Here is a 27,203-nt window from a genome sequence, read left to right on the forward strand (position 1 = left end):
CTCTTCTTGCTAACTAAAGATACAAACACTGAAGTCATATTTTAGTTTAGCTTAGAGCAACTGTGCTGTGTTTATTATCAGATATTGAAAGTCTTGAAACTTTAAATTCCAGCTGCATGAAAAAAAAACGCCAACAGCAGTAATTATAATGATGTATCAACGCAATTCTAGAACAGAAGTGCAACATTGTTTTTTTTTGCAGCAGCAATTCATCACTATCGATTTGAAATTGCCACTATCAATCACCACTCATTATAACCATTATAATTTTGAGATACACAATATTGTATCACTTGTTCTATCAAAGTGATCATACAACTTACTCCCCTGTAGTAAACAACTCATTCATGCAGCTTTGAATGTAGTAAACTCTTTATTACTATGCGAGATCTATATGGAGATACACGATAGTATACTGGTATGTACCAATTACAAATCAACACGCAGCCTAACCAGCCTTTAATACGCATGTGTGCTACTGCTTAATCCCTTTGCCACATTTGCTCTGAGAAGTTGCACATCTGAACCAAAGAATCGAGTTGACAGAAACCAATTGGATATTGCCCAAAATGAAGTATTTCCTTGCTTTCCTTGCCTGCGTTGCCATTGTTTATGGTGAAGCAGACATTACTGAAGAAGATGATGTCCTCATCCTTACTACAGACAATTTTCAAGAAGTGATCGACGGAAATGACTATGTTCTTGTTGAATTCTGTAAGTTCTAAACCATAGGTCAGATTGTGTAGTTACAGCAGTTTTGTTTCCCCCTTGTTGAATTCTGTAAGTTCTAAACCAGAGGTCAGATTGTGTAGTTACAGCAGTCCCCCCTCCGAGAAAATCAACTTGTGTAATGACCAGTAATAAATGTTTGTGACGATTCGTTGTAAAACCAAAAATTATTCAGTCTTTCCCATCTGCATCCTATGCCTTACTAAGTACATTTGGTTAATCAGTCGAGTCGATACACAAACATGACTGTATGATATAGATAGACATAGCGTGACTATGCATAGAAGCTTCTTTTTCTCCTGTATTATGATTCTTGATTTAGTGCACGATGACGCTTACCTAGACCAAAGACTATAGAGACTTTGCCTAAACTGAACAACCTGTTACAGTATTTACCTGTAGTAGTTATTGTCCTGTGAGATCCTGTAAAATATCAAACTGTCTCTTTGCCAGCATAAATGTTTGAGAATTATCAGTATACACATATAGCACTGTACAATTCAAAAATAGATCCACCAGGCTCATCTAGCATAGTGTGGATTAAGTTGAAACCATGTTAGTTATTTAGGGTTTAACTTCTCTAAAATTCAAATACAGGTGGTCAATTCACTATTTTATTGTCAAATTCAACCCTACTGTGTACAGTTAAAACTGAAGCATTTGCTAAATTAATTTTTGTTTAGTCACTCATCAATAATAAATGTATCTATTGCCTAACTGGTAGCAAGGGCTATGTTATTGTTGTAATAATGTGTTATAATTGTATAGTACAGATCTATTAAATATATTTCAAATTATGAGATTTTCATAACCACAAGAAATAGTAAGATTGGTTTTGTATATTGATGAGAAGTCTGTTGGTAGAAAGGCAGCAAATCTCTTGGCAGCAGCAGCATGCAGTAGCAGCATGCAGTGAGTGGCCCCATGGTGTTGATGATGGTGATTCTTCCTTGCAACCTGTTGCATCACATTCCTTGTTATTAATTGTGCAGGAACCTTCCTGGAACTGTCTCGCACAGAAATGCTGTGTATCAAGATCATGCAGCTTCATGTCCCTATATAGCTGCACTGTCTCACGTGAGAAGAAAATACCAGCATTGAGAGATCATGCAGGAAGTGAAAATTAACTTGTAAAATCGTATGTGACAATGAGCGACACATATCACTCTGCGCAGTGAGTTGCGGGAACTGTCATATAATTTATTAGCACATCATATTGGATTGTCACCATGATTTATTTTTGAGGTCATCTCAAACGTGAACAATTTGCGCGAGTGTTGAGAATGGGTTTTATGTAGAGCAGCACACAACCTTCACTGAAGTATGTTGGCATATTGCAAATGACACACATCATTCAGGTTTCAATATTTTTCCAATTGGCGTATACATGTATGTACATCACACACATGCCACATTGGTGATGTGCTTCTGCTAGATCTCTTTTTTTTTCATCTGTGCACATTCATTTTTGCACCCAGACAGTGAACTGTATGATATTACATTATGTCTTCGTTGCTCAGTTGGCAACTTGTGAAATGCATTCCACCATGGCTTTGTTTAGCTGATGGTAAATTTACAGCTCTATGCTATCAATGAGGTGATCTACTCGGGTGATAGTATGACATCATTCAATCACTCAAATAAACCTTTTAGAAATATTATTGTAGATGATAGCTACTTTGTGTGTATCTCCATACCTGATGTGTTTCTCATCCTTTGCTTAGCAAGAATGATCAATAAAGATCAAAAAGATGATTTCCTGGGAACATCTGTCTGAGTGATTTTTTAAAAATATGATTTCAACTTAAGTGTTTATGTCAAAGTGCAAAGTCTTTATTCATCAAAAAAGTGTCCCCCGGTGCAACTATAGGGATTATAGTGGAGAATGAGTAGATGGGGAATCCTTGAGATACACCAGTCTCTGTACTTCACCAAATTCAGCGACTGAAAGCAAAAATTGTGGGCATTTAAGTCCCAAACACTGGTGTTCTGTGATTGTGGTACTTGGCAAATTTAATAGATGCATAACTAGAGCTATAGATTAAACAGGTGGTTTGCTGTTAGTTGGGACAAGACCCATTTTTTGTCAGTTGACTTTTCATGTGATAGCATGTCTGCTACTATGTTCTATTGCCCTTGCATGGTGTTTTGCCCCAGGATTTAATTCATTTCAAAATGATGCTTGACAAAGTTACATAGGAACACTGGGTGGTTGTACTTCAATTCAAACTGAATACAGTCTTTCCAGACTGTTTCATGAATTGGAGTTCTAAATATTTATTTTGAATTTCTTTGGTGATAAATATGGATAGTAATTTTTTATATTTTAAACCATTTTTATTGGTCGTAAGACTAGATTATATCATTTCAAGTTTCAAGCTGAATTATCATTCCTACAGTAATATATCTAATGCAGTTCTTTCATGAATATAATTTAACTTTTTAGAATGAAATAAATTTAAAATTTTATAATGGTGGTTACTGTTTAGCATTTTGGATTTGTAGTAAACATACAAATATGTTGTAGAAATTGTGAACACTATCATCCTGCAGTCAAAATATACCAACCTGACCATTACTTGTAATTTGTTTCAGATGCACCATGGTGTGGACACTGCAAGGCTTTGGCTCCAGAATACTCAAAAGCCGCTAAGCAACTGAAAGATGATGGCTCAGACATCAAACTCGGTAAAGTTGATGCCACAATTGAGAGCGACTTGGCTGATATATTTGGAATCAGAAGTTATCCAACGTTGAAGTTCTTCAAGAAGGGCAATGTCAGGGAATACGTAGGTAAGGTTGATACTGTTGAGGTGGAAACATTGATTTGAGATTAACTCACTCCAAACAACTGTGAACTTGGTCAGATTTGTTATTATCCCCTGACGCATGTGGTGTGGACAGGTGATTATCATAGTGGTTAATAGCAGTGGATGATTTTAACTCAATAGTCACCAGTTTAGCTAATCAGGTATTTCGTAGGAACAATAATAAAAATAACAATAACAAATTTAAACCTAAGAATAACAAAAAATGGTTTGATAAGGAGTGTAAAATTCTCAAAAAAGATGTATCTGAAATAGTCAAACTACTTAATAAATTCCCTTATGACACTAAACTAAGAGAAGCATTTTTTGGCAAGAAAAAGAAATTCAAAAAAATGATTAAATACAAAAGAAAAAAAGAGGAAAATGTAATCGTTAACAAATTAAAACAACTTAACAATAACAACCCTATAGAATTCTGGAAAATCATTAACAATTTAAGAGACTCAAATAAGGATCAGGATAATCCAATCTCACCAGAGAAATGGATTGATTATTATAAAAAGTTAAACAGCAATGACAATATGAATGACTTTCAAAATCAATCTAATCTAATTCCACCAAGAAAATGGAAAGAATTCTATGGACAATTAAATAATAATACTACTGATTATAATAATACTGTTTTTCAAAAACAAATAATCTGTAACATCTCAGCTATGGAAGAAAAAGAACATTTTACAAATTATAATTTAAATAATGAGATATCTGAAAAAGAAATTAGGCTAGCCATTAAAAAACTAAAGAGTAAAAAATCATCAGGATATGATGGTTATTGCCCAGAATTACTTAAATACAGTTCAGACTTCCTAATTCAGCCACTACATAAATTATTTAATATAATCCTGGACTCAGGTATTTATCCAGATCTTTGGAATATTATAAGTATTATCTCTCATATTTTCAAGAAAGGAGACAAAACTGACCCAGAAAATTATAGAGGAATAGCTGTTTCTAGTTGTGTAGGTAAAACTTTCTGTAGTATAATTAACACTAGAATTAGTCAATATACTGAAGATAATAACATTATAAATAATAATCAGGCAGGATTTCGTAAGGGATATCGTACTACAGATCAGATATTTGTATTGAAAACTGTTGTCAACAAATACTTGAAATCAAAGGGAAAATTGTATTCATGTTTCATAGACTTTTGAAAAGCATTTGATAAAATCTGGAGACAGGGGCTTTTTTATAAATTACTTAATAATGGTATAAATGGGAAAGTCTATAACATCATTAAAAATATGTATCTAAATACAAAATCATGCATTCGTTTCAAAAATAAAATTACACCCATATTTGAAACGACCAAAGGTGTTAGACAGGGTTGTGTCATTAGCCCAATGCTTTTTAATTTGTTTGTTAATGACTTAAGGTAGCGAGACTATTATTTGTGTTGAAAATAACGATTTTCACATTTATTTATTAATTGATGAAATGCACCATAAACTTTCATAGGATAAAGTCAATATAACATAGAATGTCATGTAAGTTGGTTAAAATATAGATTTTCTGAAGGGAAGCAAGGCAGCCTCAGTAGTGTTTTCCCGAAATCAACAACACAGGTTTAATCTGTGTGCCTATAAGTTTCAAAGATAAACTCAAGACAAAGCAATGTTAGGATGTGTTATCAGTAGCTATCTGACACACAATGAGTGTTTCCAAACATTTGAGTGGTTTGTCTCCGCCCCTGTTTGTTTCACAGATTAGTCATTTGCATATGAATGTGTCAGACACAAGGTCACACAGCCACTGAAAAAAAAATCATTGATTTTGGTGTTTTCATATGCCGAATTTATCCAATTATAGCTATCCCATTCCTTTATTTTTTGGTTTCCAATAGCCTTACACATTTGGATGTCCCTACACATGGTAAAACAGACATTGATGGGAAAACAAATTGATTGTGCCGATAAACAAGCTTGAAAATCTTTGCTGTTACTTTATGGACGTTTTCTAGGAGTTTATGTTTTTCAAAATACAAGGTCTTTAACAAAAAATAACGTATACTTATTGTCGTCGGATTAACACCAAATTTTCACAGCTTTAAGGTGACAATGAGAGGAACTTGAATGTGTCCAGACAAACTATTTCATCGATTAGTTACCAACGAGTTGTGGTTTGAGTTGGGGGCAATGCGACTAAAACAGTAATTGAAATTCAGGACACTATTTTTTAAAACGCGTTGCTTGAATAAAACTAACCAGACACATTCAATTTACCAGACTATTGAACAACTAGGAAAAGTGAAAAAAATACTTCTTATCGCCAGCATAAATGCGTAATTATTTTTTTTACAGAAAAAGTAATTTTTCACCTTTGATTGAGTAACGCGTCGTAGATTGCAGATACGGGCATGCAAAATACACTTGTGAAAAGCTTGAAGTCTGGCGATTCTAAAAATATATACTTTCCCGGGTCTATTAGTACCCCGGTAGTCATTTAGTCACAATTAGAAGATGAAAACAAGTATGCAAATAATAGTCCCGCTACCTTAAATAATTCACTAGAAGATGAATCATTAGATCCAATTACATTGAATAACTGTAAAATTAGTTCCCTACTCTATGCAGATGATCTAGTGTTAATATCTGAAACAAAAAATGGTCTACAAAATGCACTATAAAATAGTTTAGAGGTTTAATGTCATAAATGGAAACTCCAGGTAAATCTGACAAAAACAAAAGTTGTTATTTTCAGACGAGGAACACTAAAAAAGACAGAAAAATTCTATTATAATGAACAAAATATTACCTGTGTAGATATGTACAACTACCTGGGTATAAATATAAAGTCAAATGGCTGCTACACTGAAGCCAAACAAAATTTAGCAGATAAAGCAGCCCGAGCTATGTATGCATTGAAACAGTTCCTACCAACAGAAACAAATTGTAGAACTTTCATCCATCTTTTTAAAAGGTGTATTCAACCAATATTATTGTACGGGTCTGAAATCTGGGGTCATGGAATTCAAGATTACAACAAATGGGCCAAAACAATAACAGAAAAAACACAATTGAATTTTTACAAACAACTACATGTACTAGGATTGAACAAATTTATGACAAACATTGCATGCAGAGCTGAAGTAGGAGAATTCCCACTCTTAGTAGACATTCGGATCAATTTAATAAAATACTGGACTCGTATCAGTAAATTACCAGGCAATAATATCACAAAACAAGCATACCTTGAACAAAAGAAATCCAATTTACAATGGTATTCTTCAATACAAAATATGATGAACAACATGAATTTTTCACAAGAACAACAGAATGATTTGTTAACAAAACATATACAGCAAATTGGCAAAGTTGTTAAACAAAAATACATAAATTTCTGGAGAAAAAATATAACTGAAAAAACAAAACTGAGAACTTATGAAAAATTCAAAGACTCTTATAATTTTGAAAAATACTTGGATGTGCTGAATATGAAACAAAGAATTTCAATGACAAAATTTCAAACTAGTAATCACAATTTAGCAATAGAAAAAGAGAGGCATATGCAACCAAAAATAGCGACTGAAAATATAATTTGCAAACAATGTACACAGAATAAAATAGAAGATGAACTGCACTTTGTCCTGATACGTCCACAATATAAAGTAATACGCCAACAAATCATTCAAGATATTACATTTCCAGAAGAAACACAGGATGATCTCCAGAAATTTAATTTCTTGATGACTTCAAAAGATTATGTAATAATAAAAATGATTGGCAATTATATTCATAACGCATTTCAATCAAGGAAAGAAAATGCCATTTGATATGTAACACTTGCTTTATCATATTAACAACTAACTTTTTTTGTAGTAGTAGTTATCACAACTAATCTTTATCGCTATTAACTGATAGAAACATTGTATTTCTAAGGATGCAATAAAGTTATTATTATTATTATTATTATGTATATGTCTGTTCAGAGTCGTATCAAAAGCACTTACAGATAGAAGCATTCACACTGTTTTATATTGAGGGTTTAGATATTTAATGACCATACATGGTCATGTGACCCCAGTAAAAATGCATATTAACTATCATCTGGAGAAAGACTATTGCATATAGACATTCAACCTGTACTTTATTGAAGACATTTAACTTGTATGACCTGATCTACATATTGCTAACCATATAAGGACATTTGCAAGATTTAGAATGAGTTGCCACAAACTGAAAATTGAAACTGGTCATCATCAAAAACCTAAAATACCGCTACAAAGCAGAATTGTAAAAACTGTGCCAAAATTGAAGATGAAGAACATTTCACAACAGAATGCACCTTATATGCAACAACAGAGACATTCTATATGCAATAGCTAAATCCTGTATAGAGGGATTCAAAGATACTCATACAAATAATGAGTAATAAAAACACTTCATTATTCAAAGAAACCATAAAGTGCATTAAACAGTGTTACAACATAAGGAATACATTATAAACTACATATGCCACATTCTTACATATTGTAAATTTTCTCGCCTATACTATTCACGGATACTTTTATGATGGCTCAACTATGTAAAACTTAACCAAAAAAGAAATTTCTCATTTACGGTATTAATAAAGAATTCTATTCTATTCTATTCTATTCTATTCTATTCTATTCTATTCTATTCTATTCTATTCTATTCTATTCTATTCTATTCTATTCTATTCTATTCTATTCTATTCTATTCTATTCTATTCTATTCTATTCTATTCTAATTCACTACGTTCAATTACCCACCATAGACTCCGGTCAGTCAAAATGACTATTTTGAACTGTCGGCATTAATCAGCGATTCTGCCGGTGACGGAGAGATAGAATCCAGGTCAGGGGAAGCCCCATGACCTCAAGATTCTTTTACCCCTTACGTCATGAACCCACGTGACCGAGGCCACCTGGCAGCGCCACAGGTAGCTGTCCATCACTCTGATTTTCTCTCTGCCTCAAGTGGAGATGAAATCTAGCGAGCTCTGCTGGATCGCCTGCTTTTTTTTTTCCTGTCCGGATTTATAGCTTGGGTTGTTGCCGCTGCACGGCATCCGACATGGTAGCTGGTAGGATAAGTTTTCCTTGTCATTTTTACCCTCGTGTCGTTTTCCCCTTTGTGTGTAGTATTTTTCACAACAAAGAAATTAAAATCCGACGCCACTATGTAACCAGTTGGTTTTCATGGCGGCACCTTTTACAACTGTAATTCGTTTCCCTCATCATGTCGTCTTTTATTAGTCCCCGTTCGGACGAAGTCCGAAAACGAGGACTTATAATTCGGTCTCCGTCCGTGCGTCTGTCCGGAGTCATATCTCAGAATCCCTTGGACCGATTCCGTTCATTCTTTGCATGTGTTAGTACTTTATGTGGGACATATGCACATGCAGTGGTTTAGCGATTCGATTCAAAATGGCCGACTGGCAGCCATCTTGTTTTTTGAAAATAGTGTATTTTGGACATGCTTTGGCATTTTTATTTCAAACTTGGTACATAGATTATACATGTTAGGATACATGTCCATGACGATTTATTTCACAAATGGATCAAAGATGACTGACTGGCAGCCATCTTGTTTTTTGAAAATGTCATATTTTGGACATGCTTTGTTAGTTTTCATTCAAATTTAGTACATAGATCATACATGTTAGGATACATGTCCCCGGCCGTCTGTGTGTTCCCGAGTCTGTCCGTCCGTCCGTCCGTCCGTCTGTCAGTCTGTCCAGAGTCATATTTCAGAATTCTGTGGACCGATTTTGTTCATTCCTTGCATGTGCCTAGTACCTTATGTGGGACATATGCACATGCAGTGGTTTAGCGATTCGATTCAAAATGGCCGACTAGCAGCCATCTTGTTTTTTGAAAATGTTGTATTTTGGACATGCTTTGTCAGTTGTCATTCAAACTTGGTACATAGATTATACATGTTAGGATACATGTTCATGACGATTTATTTTGCAATTGGATCAAAGATGGTCAACTGGCAGGCATCTTGTTTTTTTGTTTTTTTATGCGGTATCTCTTAATGCGTGCTCTGTCAGTTTTCATTCAAATTTGGCACATACATGTACTTTTATATACATGTTAGAATGCATGTCCATGACAATTTGTTTCAAAATCTGGTCAAGGATGGCCGATTGACAGCCATCTGACTTTTTGGCCTTACTACTACATTTCCACAATTTATGTACCATTTTCATTCATATTGGCACATACATCATACATATCAGTGTGTTTCATAATCAGATCAAAGATGGACAAATTACGGCTGTTTTTATTTTTGGCCATATTACTACTACACGGAACACGTGTTTTGATGAAAATAAACAATCTGTTGTATACGCCACTTGGAACTCAAGTTTCAAAGACAGGCTCGCAACAACCCCTCTGCTTTAATATGACGAGCACAAAGAGAACTTTCCAAAATTTAATGGGGACTGTGTCATTTTCAATGACTTATTTTCAATGTATTTAGCAATATATATATGTAATGACAGCACCAGGGCTCGCTGCCGTTTTCTTTCCGGTCTCCTCGTGTTTCGAGTTGACCGTGCAGGGGTTATATTCAGAATTTACCATCATAGAACTCGCATCCGAGATACTTTGTCATAGCTATGTGCGGGTTTCAGGGTTTTTGCGTGAAAGCGTGTTTTTTTCACTGGAGTTCTGAGGCCTGAGATTTTCTTTCAGAGCCATCAAAATCGCTGAGACTGCATTGACCACATCACAGCAAGGTCACGCGTTCAGTAAACAAATCGGTTAAAGTGAGTTGCGTGTTTTGCATGAGTGGAAAGTCCTTACACTCGGCTACCGGTACTTCATGTACCGGGACGTCAAGTAAGAGGCCCGATGGTGGAGGTACCGATATTTTTCTCGGTCTCCCCCCGCTGATCGGAGGGCATCCTCACAGTCTGTTTTTTCAGGCGGTGTTTTACCCGATTTTACCAGCTGCAGCGAGGCTGGGCCCCCTCCTATGGGGCCCGTTGCGGGTCTCTTTGTGGACCCTTCCTCACGCGGCGCCGGGTTTGCCTCTGAGTTGAGGGCTTTGATAGAAGGACTGTTGGGCAATTGCGTTCCTGGCAGGCCGGGTAGATCAGACGCAGTCGGAGCGAGCTGTCTCTACTGTGTCCCCTTGGTGGGCAAGCAGGAAGAGACACGAAAGCATGTTTGCATTCAAACACGTCTCTTCCGGGGAACCCCCGTTCCCAGTCATGGCTCTCCCACTATAGGCGGAGTATCATCAATCCCAGTGATGTGATGTATATACCCGCACCCTTGATCCTAAAGCGACCACCTAAGGTTGCTTCAACGCTTATGGGATCACGGGCGTCAGGATTCAAAGCAACCCCGTCGGCACGTCTCTCCCTGTCCACCTGAGCACGCAAACGGTGTTGATGGGCGGCGTTGGTCAGCCGCGGAGGATGTAATGCTTAAGGCCCCCGGGTGGGGATAACATTAGGCAACACTTCCCACTGGACCAAACGCTACCCGGTCGGTGTGGTTTTGGGATTAGACCCCATAGCGTGGGATGAGACCAAAACGCCCCCAACCGGATTCCAAGGCTCTTTCCCCAGACCATGGTACCACGAATTTGGCAAACCGGGCAAAGGGGGATAGCCAAGTTCCATGGGTGTCTTTGCCAATTGAAGACGACCCATCCACCCCTGAGGGCAGAGTTGCTTGAGCACATTATTATGCGTGACCAGCACTCTGGAGACCTTGGAGGCAGAATGCACCAGCCTCCTAGACCAGGCGACATTTTTACTGGTGGGCCACCGCACATCTACATGCGACACCCCCTAGTGTCGCCTGGCTCTCTTGGCCAGGGCCACTACCGTGCTAAGAGCTGCGGCCTTAGACGCACGTGTTTTCGCCGACAAGCTGAGCCGGGGGACGTCCCCACCTCAGTGACGCAGACTGGACATCCTCCACCCTCTTTGTTCAGGGAATGGTGGGTACAGTCTCAGAGCTTCGGAGTGCAATGAACCAGAGGGTTCAGATCGAATCAGCTAGCCAGTTGGTCCTGCCATGGGCAAATGGAGGTCACCCCAAGCACAGAAAACACAATGCCCTAGGGCGTCGTCCGCTAGCCAGAGTCAGCCAGGAGGCAAGCGCTTATACTCTTCCAGCAAGGTGGTGGCTCCTCACCCTCTCTGGGCGGACGTCTACCCGGCAGCAGGGGAAGCATGTTTGACGCTCACCTCTGCAACCGGGGGGGGGGGGGGGACAGGCACGTGTTCGGTGAATGGCCAGGTCACAACTTAGTGACTACTTCAGGCCTTGGGGAACTCACCTCATGGGGAAGGGAGCACCCCCCCCTCGCAACTGCCGAACACATGGCCACATATCCCTGTCGTACACAGACTGCGCCGGTGTAGTCCGGTTTGGAGACGACGGGTGACCGATCCCTGGACCTTTCCAGGTGGTGACATCCGTTTACGGGATACCGCTGAAATCTCCATTTCCCCCCGTCAGTGTCTCCCCTGTTGGGCACTGCCAGGGGACTCCCGCAAGGCGGAAGCAATCAGACAGGATGTAGCAGTTTGCTGTCATACACAGGGTACATCAGCCGGAACTAAGGCCAGGCTTCTACCCAAATGTGTTCGTAGTACCAAATCTACAAGTGGCAGGCGTCCAGTTTTGGACCTAGGCAGACTGAATCAGTACGTGCTCCTCGATTGGTTCCACATGGAGACACCATTCAGGGTTCTTCTCTCCATCCACCATTTTGACTGGCTAGCCCAGCTAGTCTTAAGCAGGGCCTAACTACACGTACCGATGCACCCAGCGAGTTGCCATCTCCTTCGAATCGCCCAGCTGGGCCAAGTTTTCAAATTTCGGGTGCCCCCCCCCCCGTTCGGGTTAGGCACAGCGCCCTACGTGTTCACCAGAGCGATGAAACAGGTAGTGCTGCTGCTTCACCAGATGTCGGTACACCTCAATCCATACCCAGACTTCCGGTTACCAACAACCCGGGCAAGGGGTAATAGCCAAACGCATCAGGCTAACACGGGATCTACCTCACCAGTTGGGCTCGTTAGTAAATCGACAAGTCCCACCTCGACCCAACAGTTGGTTGGTGCAGTTGGTGTCCCTGGGCATGGAGTTTTGACACAGAGGTAAGCTTGGCTTAGCTATTTCAAGCGTATTGCTTAGCGCTAAGCAGCCTAGCCGAATGCCTAGTTAGCGTACCCTCGGTGTCCCTCCGTGAACTAATGCGGATCATCGAAATGATGACCTCGGTTCCAAGGGTCGTTCCCCAGGCCCCATTACGCAGCCGCGCGGTATAACGCTTGTTATAACGCCGAGCTCTCCTATGGGAACTAGATAGGCAGGTTTAGATCTCGGACCAAGTGAAGGAAGCTCTGCCCTGGTGGTCGTCACTGGCCAACCTCGGACAGGGGAGCCCCTTGGGCCCGCTCGCCGCAGGTATGACTCTGGTAACAGATACCTCCCCCCAGGGTTGGGGAGTGCATCTATTGGGCCAACAAGCCCAAGGATATGGCCCCTGCATTAGTTTCGGGACTACCATATCAACCGGCTCGAACTGAGAGCAGTGTACTTAGCACTACCACGCTTTCTACCCGTAGTTCGAGACCACAGAGTCCTGCTCCGCACAGGCAACGCAGCGGTGGTCTCCTTCAAGATGGAGGGGGACGCATTCCCCATCGTTGTCAGTCCTAGCGGAGCAAAATCCTCCTTTGGTGCCTGGAATACAATGTGGAGCTAACCGCACACCACCTTCCAGGGGTGAGGAACAGTCTGGTGACGTCTTTTCAGGGCGGCTCCGTCTCCAGAACATGGAGTGGCTGATACCCCAGTGGATAGCCTCCAGGCTGTTTCGGCCGTGGGACGGTCCAAGGTTTTACCGTTTTTTCCGCACCCCGGAACGCCAAGCTCCCAATGTACGTAACACTCCTGCTGACTCCAGGAGCCTGGGCCAGGGTCGCTTTGCTAGCCCTGTGGACCCACTTGGTTGTGTACGCCTTTCCTCCCTTCCCGCTAGTTCACCGGGCACCGGAGAAAACTTCGACAGGTGCACACCCGCATATTATCATGGTTGCACCCAATTGGCCAAGCAAGGCCTAGTTTCCTCTTCTGTTGGAAATGCTAGTTGAAGCGCCAGCAGTGCTTCCGGACTTACGGGACCTGCCGTCCCAACCAGACGGCGCACTACCAACGAGCCCAGCAGGTATCACTTACACGCATAGAGGCTCTCAGTAGACCCGCACATACGAAAGCCTTATCTGAGCGGGCTGCCAACGTCCTGGCCAGGGCGAACAGGGATTCCACCTACACGGCATACATTTCTAGGCTGCAAGCATACACTGATTGGTGTAGTGGAAGGGAGATTGATCCATACCATCCCCCTATTGGCCAGGTAGCAGGCTCCTTCGTCCACCTGTTTGACGAAGTGGGTTTGTCCTACGCAGCGAGCGTTGGCTACAGGTCGGTCTTGTCCCCCACCACTCAGAACGTACGGGAACAAGACGAGCCGACTGTCCTATTATTAGGAGACTATTTACTGCTTTCCAGACTCCAAGACCCCATACAAGGGAGCCGCCCAACTGGGACTCGTCGGCTGTGTTGTCTGCTCTAAGCAGACCGCCCTTTGAGCCTCTCCAATCAGCACCACTCAAAATTTTGATGTGGAAAATAGTTTTCCTACTGGCCCTCGCCTCAGGTAGGCGCCGGTCAGAGCTAGGCGCGCACTGTCCTTCATGGACGGTTGTGTTGGATGATCAAGTTGTACTAAAGACACGAATCGGTTTTCTCGCCAAGAACCAAATCCCAGGACACGATCCTCAACCGATCGCCATCCCCCGGCTGGCAAATATTGTCGGTCCGGAGGATCAGGAGGAATTACTTCTCTGCCCGGTCCGAGCGCTGAGTTGCTACGAGAACTGTACCAGGTTTTCCAGAGGGGGAACCAAACACATGTTTTTGTGTTATGGCCCTGGCAAACAGGATAAGCCGGCTTCCCCGTCTTCCATCTCCAGGTGGATTACTGCGACTGTACTGGAGGTCTATAATACATTATCGTCCTCAACACAGACCTTGCAGAGACACCAAGTACGAGAACATGAGGTCCGTGCGATCGCTAACTCACTAGCGCTAGCGTCAGGTTCCCCCCTCTAACACATTCTGAGGGCAGGCTTCTGGAGAACGCAAAACGTCTTCATCAACTACTACCTAAGAGACACCCAATCTATTGAGCAGGGTCTTTTCAGGTTAGGCCCCGTTGTAGCAGGTCAGGCCTTGTTTGCTGACCCAGCCTGAACGACCGCAGGGGCCTCTGCGCATAGGCGATAAGTCAGTCCCGGCATTTTTGCGGGCAGATTGTCTGTTCCACTAGCACTTCCTGGAAGCTCCCAGGTTTCGCTTTTGTCGACCTACGTCCTCATGCGAACTGTTTCAGTCCTACTTCAAGCTTATCACCCCCGAGTTCGGTTTGGGTCTAGCTTTCTCAGGCACACCAAACCCTGTCACCACAGCAGCATTGGCTTCTTGCTTCAGGGACAGCACAGGCCACCTATCGGTGTCTGACTCTGCCCACAGTTCAAAATAGTCATTTTGACTGACTGGAGTCTATGGTGGGTAATTGAACGTAGTGAATTTAGGCGAGGGTTCTCCGAACCCGCCTATTCACATAGTTCATACCCACCATAGACTCTGGGTCCCCCCCAAACTCCTCACTCTTTCCGTCGCGTTGGTCTAAGTCCTCAAGGTGGAGAGAAAGGAACCAGAGTGATGGACGGCTACCTGTGGCGCTGCCAGGTGGCCTCGGTCACGTGGGTTCGTGACGTAAGGGGTAAAATAATCTTGAGGTCATGGGGCTTCCCCTGACCTGGATTCTATCTCTCCGTCACCGGCAGAATCGTCGATTAATGCTATTCTATTCTATTCTATTCTATTCTATTCTATTCTATTCTATTCTATTCTATTCTATTCTATTCTATTCTATTCTATTCTATTCTATTCTATTCTATTCTATTCTATTCACATTCAACCAGTGCTTTACTGAAGTCATTGGGCTCATGATCTGATCAACCTAGTTAATAACAATATATGATCATGTAAAAATGCATAACTATCACCAGATGTCGAACCGTACTTTGTCAAGGATACAATGATATGTGTAGGGTTGTCTGTTTCCTGACATTTCTCCTTTCTCCATACAGGTGCTAGAGATGCCGATGGCATTGTGAAGTGGTTGAACAAGAAGACTGGCCCACCAGCTAAGACTTTAGAAAGTGTTGAGGATGCTGAGAAGCTTGCCGAGAATGAGGTCTGCGTGATTGGTTTCTTTAAAAGTGCTGACAGCGACAATGCTAAAATATTCTTGGAAGTTGCTTCTGCCAATGATGATATCTCATTTGGTATTACGTCAAGTGATGATGTCTTCAAGAAATACGAAGTTAAGGATGGTGCTATTGTCTTACTGAAAAAGGTAGTTATTATCTCAATTTTGAATGTAGCATCTGTGGGAATCTCTAGAGCAGAGTGCTGCAAAAACAAAATTCTTGCTATGAACTTGAATAAACCTATTATGCAAATACCCAAAATTTATTCATTTTGCAATAAATTGTACACCTGGGCATTATAAAAGATATTGACTTTGAAAAAGTTGGGAAGCACTAGCTTAAATTTTGAGAAAATGGTGGCCGCATTTTGTCAGTATTATAAGGCTTTTACCATAGGTTCCTACGTCAGAGATACCTTATTAATTTTATTATGCCATGTTTTAAATTGAATGCTGGTGACAAGTTTCTTAGAATACATGACTGTAACACACAGAAGAATGCTAATTTATGGGACAATAGCTCCATGATTGTACTTAATAAATCAATGTACATTGTCATGCGATTTATGACCAATTTTATCAAAATTTATAAGTTGGTGAAGGGTTAGATTTTTAAAACATGCATTAATTTGCTGTACAACCGTGTTCCAGCAAGACAACCTTTTTTACCTTGTACATGTATTCTATTCCAAACTTCAAAGCGGTACATTCTGTTACTTATTTTAATTTTTATTATTTTTTGCTTCATAGTTTGATGAAGGTCGTAATGACTATGATGGCGACTTCACTGTAGATGCTATTGCAGCATTTGTGGCTGCCAACAGTTTACCACTTGTCATTGAATACAGTGAACAGGTATGAAGTTTTTTCATTAATTTTGTTTGCTTTTGTCACAGATACATTGACTTACATACTGACTTACATACATGCAAACTGTGTGGTTGTCAATGTTTACAAAATAAACAGATTGCTGATACTTCTGAGGATCTAGAAGAGCTGGTTTTTGTTATATGCAGCATTCATGGCATTGTGTGCTTTTATTTACACCTAGAAAATGTTAGAAATCATATGACTTTTGTCATTGTTTCCGTTTGACTTGAAATGATTTTTATTGACTTGATATGTATATCTGGAGCAGTCTCAAATTAGAACTCAAAATTACAACTGGTCACATGGTTTTGCCAATATTTTGTTTTTACGAATGTGTACAATAGATTTGTTTCAGCCATTCACTACCCACATTGATATCACCATTGGTTTATCAAATTTGTACACGATGGGCATTACTATTTGACAAAATTATTACGATTCCACACAATGACAAAATCTCCAAAAACTTGATCACAAACCAAATGATCTGACATTTAGTTTGTAGTAGCAAAACACATTAATTTAGTCATGTGTGTGTTTCCATCTTGGATTGAGTACACAGAGAAAGCACAAATGTTCAAATCTTATGTTGCTTTACATGCCATACTTGGTAATAATTCCCATACCAATTAAACTGTACTTGCAGTGTGTAATACGTCTCTTGCCTGAAGCCCTACAAGGCTGCTTGTAGCTTTAATTTCTACTTATCTATTGTAAAAATATAAGCGGGATGCAAACTTTTTTTTCATGTGCCTTTCATTATCGCAGATTCTTGTGAGAGCGTAAATCACCAACTTTGAACTGAGCATTATGTAAAAAATTGATTTCCATCCTATAATATTCGTTTTTTTTAAATTTTAAAACCTATAACTATATGCAAAATGTAACGTGAAACGTTCTCTCGAATAAATAGTAGGAATACCGTATAACATGTAAATGATGTATGTATTATATGCAGATTTATGCAAATAAGACTGGTGACTGGAGAAACAGGCGAGTGTTTTTTAATGACTGGCATGATGAACAACTCTGTTCTCTGCCAAATGAGTTTTTAATCAGATTTTTTTTTCATGCAGACTTCATCAATACTATTCGGTGGTGATATCAAAAAACACAACATGATATTTGTGGACAAGGAAGTAGAGAACTTCCAGGCTATTTCAGATAATTTCACAGAAGCCGCCAAAGACTTCAAAGGAAAGGTAAATTAAAATTATCTCCCAATTATATAAAAGTCTACCTGTCATGTGCTTTTATTGTGCTTGAGTAACTGTTATTTCTTTTTGAAACTGAAATTCAGTTGTAGCATTCAGTTGTAAGATCTTCAATGATTGGCTTCCCCAGGAAAGTCTTAGGTGTAATTGTATGCAAGGAATTTTTGGCACAAAAATCCTGAATGGTTGATTTTTGTTAGTGTCTGTTTCAATGTTACCCCCAATGTATTGTTTAGCTGTGAAAGTTTGGTATTATTACTCTGATTTGTAGTAATCTGAAAAACATATTTCACAAATATGTCTATTTCTTATGAATCAGGGCGAATTCCCCTAAATACTGTGTTTACTGTAGAATACTTTATTTTTGCTGAAAAGGCTTTTTGGGCGTTTTGTATGGAATTTATTTTCACTGATTTTTGATGAGTTTAATGTGAAATATAGGAAAAATGGTATATTCGCTGGATTTTATTTTCACGGAATCATCCCTTTGGCAAAAATAGCAAAAATAAATTCCAAGCGAAAATAAAGTATTCTACAGTATTTTATTATCACTTGTGTGCCAGCTGTTTGTGGTCAAGTTATTGTGATTTTCCCTCTCTGTATTCCTGTCTTGATCAGTAAGGAAATTAATGTGTCTTCAGTGAAAGAGTTTTGATTCGCGATAAACTTTGTAGTGTCTTGTCAAATTAATGTGTCTTCAGTGAAAGAGTTTTGATTCGCGATAAACTTTGTAGTGTCTTGTCATCAACAGTCAATGATGGATGCAACTACCATCTCAATTTCTTTGATACTTAGTATGTAGGGTTCATTAGTTGAACTCCATGAGATTTGTAAAAAGAAGTTAACAATTGTAGTTGCCTTGGCAACAACCAAATAAACAACCATTGTTGTGATATGGCAAAAACATTATGAAAACACCATAAAAAACAATGGAAAATAGTGAATATCTTATCAGACTGAACATTATCAGCTTTGTGTTAAGGAAGAAGCTCTAAAAAAGACAGCAGAGATATTATGGCCAGTTAGGTCGCTTGTTTTCAAATTTTGAATGCAACACAAACCTAGTTTTAGTTATTTGGCATGTGTCAAGAAATATTAAATGTGTATAACAGGTTGACAGTAAAAGATTAGATCATTCAAGGTAGAATATCTTCAAAGTTACCACCAACCTGTCAGAGTAGCGGCCCAGATATCCTAAAACACTTGATACTTTCAAAATTGTTGTCAAATTTAGTATATATGTATTATTCAGATCAAACCTTGAAGGAAATATGTACACTAGTTTTGTTCTGTCATCTTACCTACATTAAGGCCGACTGGTGGCCATTTTGTGCCAGTTTTGTTGAACATGCTTTTGACAGATAGATGTAGTGCAAGTAAAAGATATAAAAGCAAATGTCAGTTACCAGTAATGCTTTTTGACTCCCGTGTGCGAAGCACAAAAGGGAGTCTTTGCAGTTAACCTGTCTGTATGTCTGTATGTCTGTATGTATGTATGTATGTCACTTTTTTTGTTCCACCGTTATCTCAAGAACCACTAATAAAAATTTTCGTGAAACTTGGTACATAGATGCTCTGGGATGATGCGCAGAGTTGATTAGATTTTGGGTAAAAATCTATGAATATTAATTACCTAATTTGAATGATAATTAACTGATTTCAAGCTGTTCCATGACTGTTTCACTGATATTTGAAGAACCACTCATTGGATTTTGATGAAACTTGGCACATGGATGCTCTTTGCATGATAATTAACTGATTTCAAGCTGTTCCATGACTGTTTCACTGATATTTGAAGAACCACTCATTGGATTTCAATGAAACTTGGCACATGGATGCTCTGAACTAATGCGCAGATTTGATTATTTTTGGATAAAAATCTGTTAATATTATTAATTACCTAATTTACATAATGATTAATCAATTTTCGGCTTTTCCACTGATATCTCAAGTACTAATCATAACATGTCAATAAAACTTGGGACATAGATGTCATATGACACTGCACAGACATGATAGTTTTTAGGGTAATATCAGTACATATTAATTACCTAATTTGCATAATTAATTAATTTTCAGCTTTTGATATTTCAAGTCGTAATGATCATGTTTCAATGAAACTTGGTACATAGTTACTTGAGGACTGTGCAGAGACCTAATTAGTTTTTGGGTAAATATTTGTGCATATTAATCACCTTATTAGCATAATTAGTTAATTTTCAGCTTTTCACCTGATATCTCAAGTACTAATCATCACATTTCATTGAGACTTGTTACATAGATATTCTAGGACTGCAGAGACCTGAATAATTTTGGGATAAATAATTGTACCTATTAATTACCTAATTTGCATAATTAGTTAATTTTTATGCTGTTCTATGGCTGTTGCACTGATGTCTAAAAGCCACTCAATGGATTTCAATGAAACTTTTAAAGAGTACCCATCACATTTCAATGAACCTAGGACTATACACCATATTAGTTTTTGGTAAATATTTATGCTTCTTAATCACCTAATTAATATAATTAATTAATACTGATATCTCAAGTATTGATCATCACATTTGAATAAAACTTGGTACATAAGTGCTCTAGAACAATAGACAGCCTGATTAATTTTGGGTTAAAATCTGTTCATATTAATTCTCTAATTAGCATAATAATTAATATTATTTTGGTTCTAATCACATTTCACTGAAACTTGTTACATTGTGCAGGCCTTATTAGTTTTACACTTAAATCTGTTCATATTAGTTAGCTAATTTGCATAATTAGTTTTCTGCGTTTCCATCAACATCTCAAGTTCAAGTAATTTTGAATTAATTTTGAATGTGTCTCCAATACTCTCAGCACACGGGAGTTCTTTCTAAGCTTTCTTTGATTTCAATTCTCATGAAATTTGCTACAAAGGTGTAACACTAAAAAAGTACAATTACACATGATTTTTTTGTTCTTGGAGCTGTGCATGTTAATTATGGTCTTGGGTCAAGAAGTGTAATTTTTGGTCAAGAAGACTAAAAAGGTGTGCTGTCTCATAACTTTTAAATGCTTTTAACGGTTTTCATGAAATTCACTACAGAGGTGTATCACTAAAGCATACAGATGCACATCAATTCTGTGCCTGTTAAGTATAGTATTAGGGTCAAAAGCGTGATTTTTGGTAAAAAAAAAAATAATATGTTTGCAGGTTCATACAAGTGTCTTAATCCAAAAATAAGAGGAAACAATTGTTGTTGTTTGCATTGACCAATTTTATTCAAACTTTACATATAGGTACCGTATTACACAATACATTTCATATATTGATAGACATAATTTCACAATCGAAGAGTGTTTTTTTGGTTCAAAATATTGTCTTTTTATTTTTGAACATTTATGTGGGGGTTTTGTCATTGACTTAAAGACTAATGACTTGTTCCTTTCAGGTTCAGTTTGTCTTAATTGATGTTAACACTGATGCTGGTGCATTTATATTGAACTTCTTTGGACTGAAAAATATCCCAGCTGTGCTGTTCATCGATCTGGAAGCTGATGCGGCTAAATTCAAACCTGAAAGTGATGAAATCAAAGCTGAAACAATGAAGATCTTTGTTAATGCTGTGCTCGACGGCAAAATGAAGGTGTGTGCATTTGTTTTTCTGTAAAATTCATTAAATATTCAGCAATTTATAATCAATACAATGCTCAAACTTAAAAAACATTGGAATTCAGCTTTATTTTTAAATGCTTATTGCTACAGTTTGAGAAAAAATATATTATGTTTCGTGGATGAACACATTTTGTTTAGTCATTTTTTCATGTATGTATATATTTCTGTATTTTTCTAGAAATATTTTAATCTCAAAATATAAATTTCTCTGATTGTATAAGAAATTATAAAAATGTCAATTAGTTTTGTGTGAGGACTTACGGACACTGACTTTTGTGTGTATATCTAGATGCTTGGACCAATCAATCTCAAATCTTCAACCATCTTATCAATCATATGCACATGCATTTATTTTGTATGGCAGTCATTTAAATATGCATACAAATATTCACCTTTCGGATCTGAATCTCATTCATGTTTAGATTAATTTGGTTTAAACTTGGTACATTGAACACAATATACGACCTTCTTTCATTTTATTTTTTGAATCAAATGGCCGACTAGAGTGACTAGAGTTTTAAAAAATGGAGTTACGACTCAATGTATCTGACATGCCTGGACCTATCAAGTTCAAACATTACACATACATCTGTACATGTATTTGTTAATGATTTGATTCAAGATGGCCGGATAGCAGCCATTTTGAGGCAAAAAATATATCAAATCACACATATTAGCCATTTTGCAACTGGATCTTAAGTAGATTTTTTCCAGAAAATGTACATACATTTAACAAATTATTTTTCGGATTGGGTTAAAAATCTCATACTTGCATTCATTTTGTTTTAAAGAATGCAGTTCTGAATCTATATATTCAACTTGCCTAGACTCAGATCAAGTCGGACATATACACATGCATTTGTTTTGTGATCTTGATCAAGATGATCAAATGGCAAGTATGTATCAAAATCACATGTTCACCATTTTGAAACTAAATCTCAGTCATGCATGGCCTAAATTTGCTCAAACTTGGTACATACATTAACCTTGCATCACCACATTGAATTCCCAACATGCCTGGACCAGTTCACATATATACCGGTACATATCTGACAAACGCACATGCATTTTCTCACCAAATCCATATTGGCTGACTGATGGTCATCTTGGTTAATCGAATGCAGTTCCACAGAGCCATATCTCATACCTGCTTGGACAAATGAAGTTTAAAACTTCACATGTACTCAGGTACAATAGCACAAACAGGGACTATGTCAATTGTCAATGACTAGATTGTTGGGTTTTATTTTCCCTTTTTTCACTGCTAACTGGACTCTATAAATAAATAAAACAGAATGTGCATACAATGTTTAGCGTATGTTTATGTAAGATCATATCTCCAGAATCATCACAGCCCTGCCCTATAATCTCTGATCTAGCTCTGATCTGTATCTCATTATAGAGGTACCTTATGCACGTGATAAGAATGTTACTAAATATCTAGTTTTCCAATTTACAGCCTTACCTAATGTCAGCGGATATCCCCGAAGACTCGAATGAAGAAGCCGTCAAAGTTCTTGTTGGAAAGAACTTTGAAGAAGTGGCGCTAGACAAAACGAAACATGTACTTGTTGAATTTTGTAAGTAAATGCGTTTCCTAATCTTAGATGTTTCGCGTCCTCTACTGAAGAATTACTTCTTTAACATGATGCAAATACGTGAATACTGTAAAATACTTTATTTTAGCTGGAATTAATTTTCGTTGAAAACACTTTTTGGGTGTTTTGTATTGAATTTATTTTCACTGTTTTTTGATGAGTTGAATGTAAAATATAGGAAAAAAGGTATATTCGCTGGATTTTATTTTCATTCCTTCAGCGAAAATAGCGAAAATTAATTCCAAGCAAAAATAAAGTATTCCACAGTACATTAAATCACTCAAGACAAGTTGACGGCGACAGATAAAAATATGTCAATCAATTTGTCAATAAGTAAGAATAAGTAATAAGACTTCTAAGAATGGTACGTTACATTGTCTTGCGCACACAAAACGTTTTAGATGTGCAGTGTCAGGGGTTGATTCATCCACAGCTGTTGCATTGCTTCGTGTTCAATTGAACATAATGTTTTATTATGACAGTGCACACTAGAACTGATCAAAATATTTAATAACCATATATGGTCATGTAATCTCATTAAAAATGCATAAATATTATATCTTGAGCACTGTCACTGACAGACATTCAACCAGTGCTTTATTGAGGAAATTGCACACTGTATCTAATGCATATACATAGTCATGTGACTTCATTAAAAATGTATGAATATCTGAAACATTATTAGAGATATAGACTATCTGTGCTGGTAAAAAAAAGATTCCACTGAATCTGCAGTCTGTGATTCTGTTCTTGCACTATTTTATTTTCAATACTCTGATATATATTGTATTCATGCGTAAATAGGTCACTTACCACTTTATTTGTCGATACATCCACTCTACTGCATATATTGTATTCATACATAATCAGTCGTTTACTGCTTTATTTTTGACATGTTCGCTTTACTTCTTGTTTTTGTCAATACTTTGCAATACGTTTGCCCAATGGGATTTTATTCAGGCATATAGGTTGATTACCACTTTATTTTCAATATGTATGTTTTCGCACAATATTTTTAACTTGTCAAATAATATAAAATGGGGACCAGCTGTTTCTCCTAGTATATTTATAAATATTCATTAAATATCGAAAGTATATTATAAGTATATATTTACTGAATATTTAATATCGAATTGCAACATGTTGCTTGTTGGAGTTTCGTGATAAGCTGCTGTAACGCTATTGGTCAGAATGTTGTTTGAATGATGCATGTGGAACTGCACGGAAACGTTATTATTTCTATTGTATTTGTGCATAATAGGGTGTTCAGTGCTTTGTTTTTGACATGTGTTATCTACTTTATGTATTTGTTTTTTTGTTTGTAATTCACCACTCGATCATTGCCTTGTTGTCTTCATTTCAGATGCTCCTTGGTGCGAACACTGCAAAAAACTAGCCCCAATTTACGATGAATTAGCTGAAAATTTCAAAGGCAGGGAAGATATCGTCATTGCTAAAATGGATGCCACCGCAAATGAAGTTGAATTTGTCAAAGTAATAAGGTTCCCAACCCTTAAACTCTTCCCAAAAGACAGTAGCGATGTAAGTTTAGTTTTGTTAATATAATATATAGCCCTTAGGAATAACATTTTTTTATCTTGCAAAAATAATTTTCTTTATTTATCTGCAAACTGAAAAAAAAAAAATATGTACATTGCTCATGGGGATTAACAAAGAAAAAAACCATTGTTGGTAACCATGGAAACAAGGTTATCACTGCAAAAAAATATGCAAAAGCATTATAAGTATATTTTTGTTTTTTGTCGCAAAAGTAAATTTTTGTTGTCTTCCACAAAAATATACATGCCTGTTTTGACACTGTATGAAAACAGACTGAGACTATTAATTTGTGTCTGAAAATTAACCTGGCAGGCATAATTAGATTAAAGGAGAGTCTGAACAAACAACATAATAGTCCCTGACGAATGAGCTCCATAGAAGTAGTGTTATGATTGATGGTGCATGTGATTCAAACAAATATGGCTGACTGGTGCGATGGTTTTCCATCATTAAATTCATTTCATTACTGTCTTCCTTACAGATCATTGATTACAATGGGAATCGTACAATAGAAGGACTCACTAAATTCTTGGAAAGTGGTGGCAAAGAAGGCGCTGGCCCATCTGATGAAGTAAGCGGAATTGTTATGTTACTATGGTGATATTATAATGTTCTTATGAGCCTGGGATATGAGGGCATTGGCGCAATGTTTGGCCAAATTTAGTAAAATTCAGGAAATATAATCGTGGCTACTGCTCATTGGGTCTGTTCTATCGACAATAATTTAATGCCTTTGATCTCAAAACACAAGCGGTTAGTCGGCAGAGAATTAACAAATAAACTCATTCTTGGAATACAATCAATGAGTCATATATAATCATATTACTGTTGTATGTAATGCATTTAAAAAAAAAATATATATAATTACTGTACGTGACGGGCTAAGCGCCCATCCCCCACTTTTGGGACATTTCTTTTTTCGAGTTCACATTCAGCTGAGCGCCCATCCCCCACCAAAATGCCTCAAATTTGACTGTCTAATTATAGACCCCGGTTTTTAATCATTGTCTGACTTTTCCTGAATATTGGTAATCTTATTTATATACCGTAATACAACATGGATATCGGCCACTGTGAATATGTTGTTAATGCATAGACCTCGGTAACCGTATATAAACTATGCTCTGACTATGACCAGTTAACAAATGTGAAAGGCGGTAAATTCTTCACTCCATATTTAGTTTACCTTTCAAAAATTGCTAATTACCAGTTTTTAAAAAAAAAATCTTTTTCGTAGAAATCAATTCCAAGAGATAATTCATTGATAATTCACTTCCGCATTGCATTACCAAGAATGCTTTTGGGAATACTTGGAGAAATGCGTCAATACAGCATTCTGATTGGTTTATAACAGACTTGACCTATCAGGTCAACGGATGTTGTTGCATGTCAAATCGTGCAAGAAATCATCATGGTGGATAGTGCTTTACATTGTGAGTTTGCGTACAATCAAACACATTTATCAATGGAGATAATGATTAAGATTTTGACTTTGACTGTGTTCCAACAGACTCTAATAATTTTATCCTCGTAAATTCTGGTGGTACATAATTAATATTGTAATAAAATGTGTGTGTTTTTGTGACCATTTCGATTTCTTCTTTGTAAAAGTGTTGTTGAAATCAATAACGATGCAACTAATTTCACAATTTTATTTTCTCCAAAAGGACGTAATAAGGGCCCACACCTCTAAAACACATGATTTTGGAATTATGTTTCTGACTACTTTTTGTTTTTATGCAATTATATAGCTGGAACTGTGGGTCAAAGGTTGCCTTTTAGGGTTCTTTTTAGAAGAAGCCTTCATATTTATTTAAAGTAGCGTGATCTCCACAATTATTTTAAACTGTCATTCCATTCTATTTTTTAAAAGGACGAAGATCTTGATGAGGAAGAGGAAGAAGAAAAAGCAGAACAAAAGAAAGATGAATTGTAAAATCATTTCAGCTTTAGGCAATCTGCATCTACCGGTACTGGAATTTTCCCAGCTTTTAAAGGTGTCTTTTTGTAGAAAAAAGCTTTTGAATTCTATTTTAAAAATAAATGGGTTCTTATTGGGTTTGTAAGGAACTGGGACCTGTTGTCATGTCGTTTATGAATGTTTGTTTAGTTTTCACCTTCCCTTCTGCTAGTCATAACTCCATAATATCAGGTGACCAAGCATACCCTTTATGGCAAAGGCCAGGGTGATGTCGTTGGCAACCATGCCCATGTCATGGGGTATGAAATCTAGCTTTGGGGCAATAACCAATTTGCCTGAAGGCAGTCATGACAAATAGAGACACTCTCAGGACCTAAATAATCAATCCCTTGTCAGAAAAATATTCTGTCGAATTCAGAACAAGAACACTATGCACTGTATCCTGTGGGTTGTTTTTGCATGCTGCCAGAACTAATCAAATGTGGCTTGATCGGTCCTGTCTCCTTTGTATCCTATGGGGGCTGCATTGGCCCATGGTTGTATTCACACCCAA

At 37.8% G+C, this 27,203-nt stretch overlaps 1 protein-coding gene across 1 annotated transcript; it reads left to right on the forward strand.

The window, feature by feature from the left end:
- Nucleotides 1–403: 403 nt before the first annotated feature.
- Nucleotides 404–26,799, forward strand: LOC100371156 (protein disulfide-isomerase 2-like). The gene is made up of 10 exons (XM_085502450.1): nt 404–714; nt 3,325–3,522; nt 15,717–15,985; nt 16,589–16,693; nt 17,785–17,910; nt 21,348–21,542; nt 23,031–23,151; nt 24,533–24,711; nt 25,211–25,300; nt 26,603–26,799. Exons 1-10 carry the CDS (start codon nt 570–572, stop codon nt 26,663–26,665), a joined length of 1,491 nt encoding a protein of 496 aa, XP_085358576.1. The 5' UTR covers nt 404–569; the 3' UTR covers nt 26,666–26,799.
- The last annotated feature ends 404 nt before the right edge of the window (nt 26,800–27,203 follow it).

This window comes from Saccoglossus kowalevskii, chromosome 8 (genome assembly GCF_978046115.1).
Source record: "Saccoglossus kowalevskii chromosome 8, keSacKowa6.1, whole genome shotgun sequence".
Lineage (NCBI taxonomy): Eukaryota > Metazoa > Hemichordata > Enteropneusta > Harrimaniidae > Saccoglossus > Saccoglossus kowalevskii.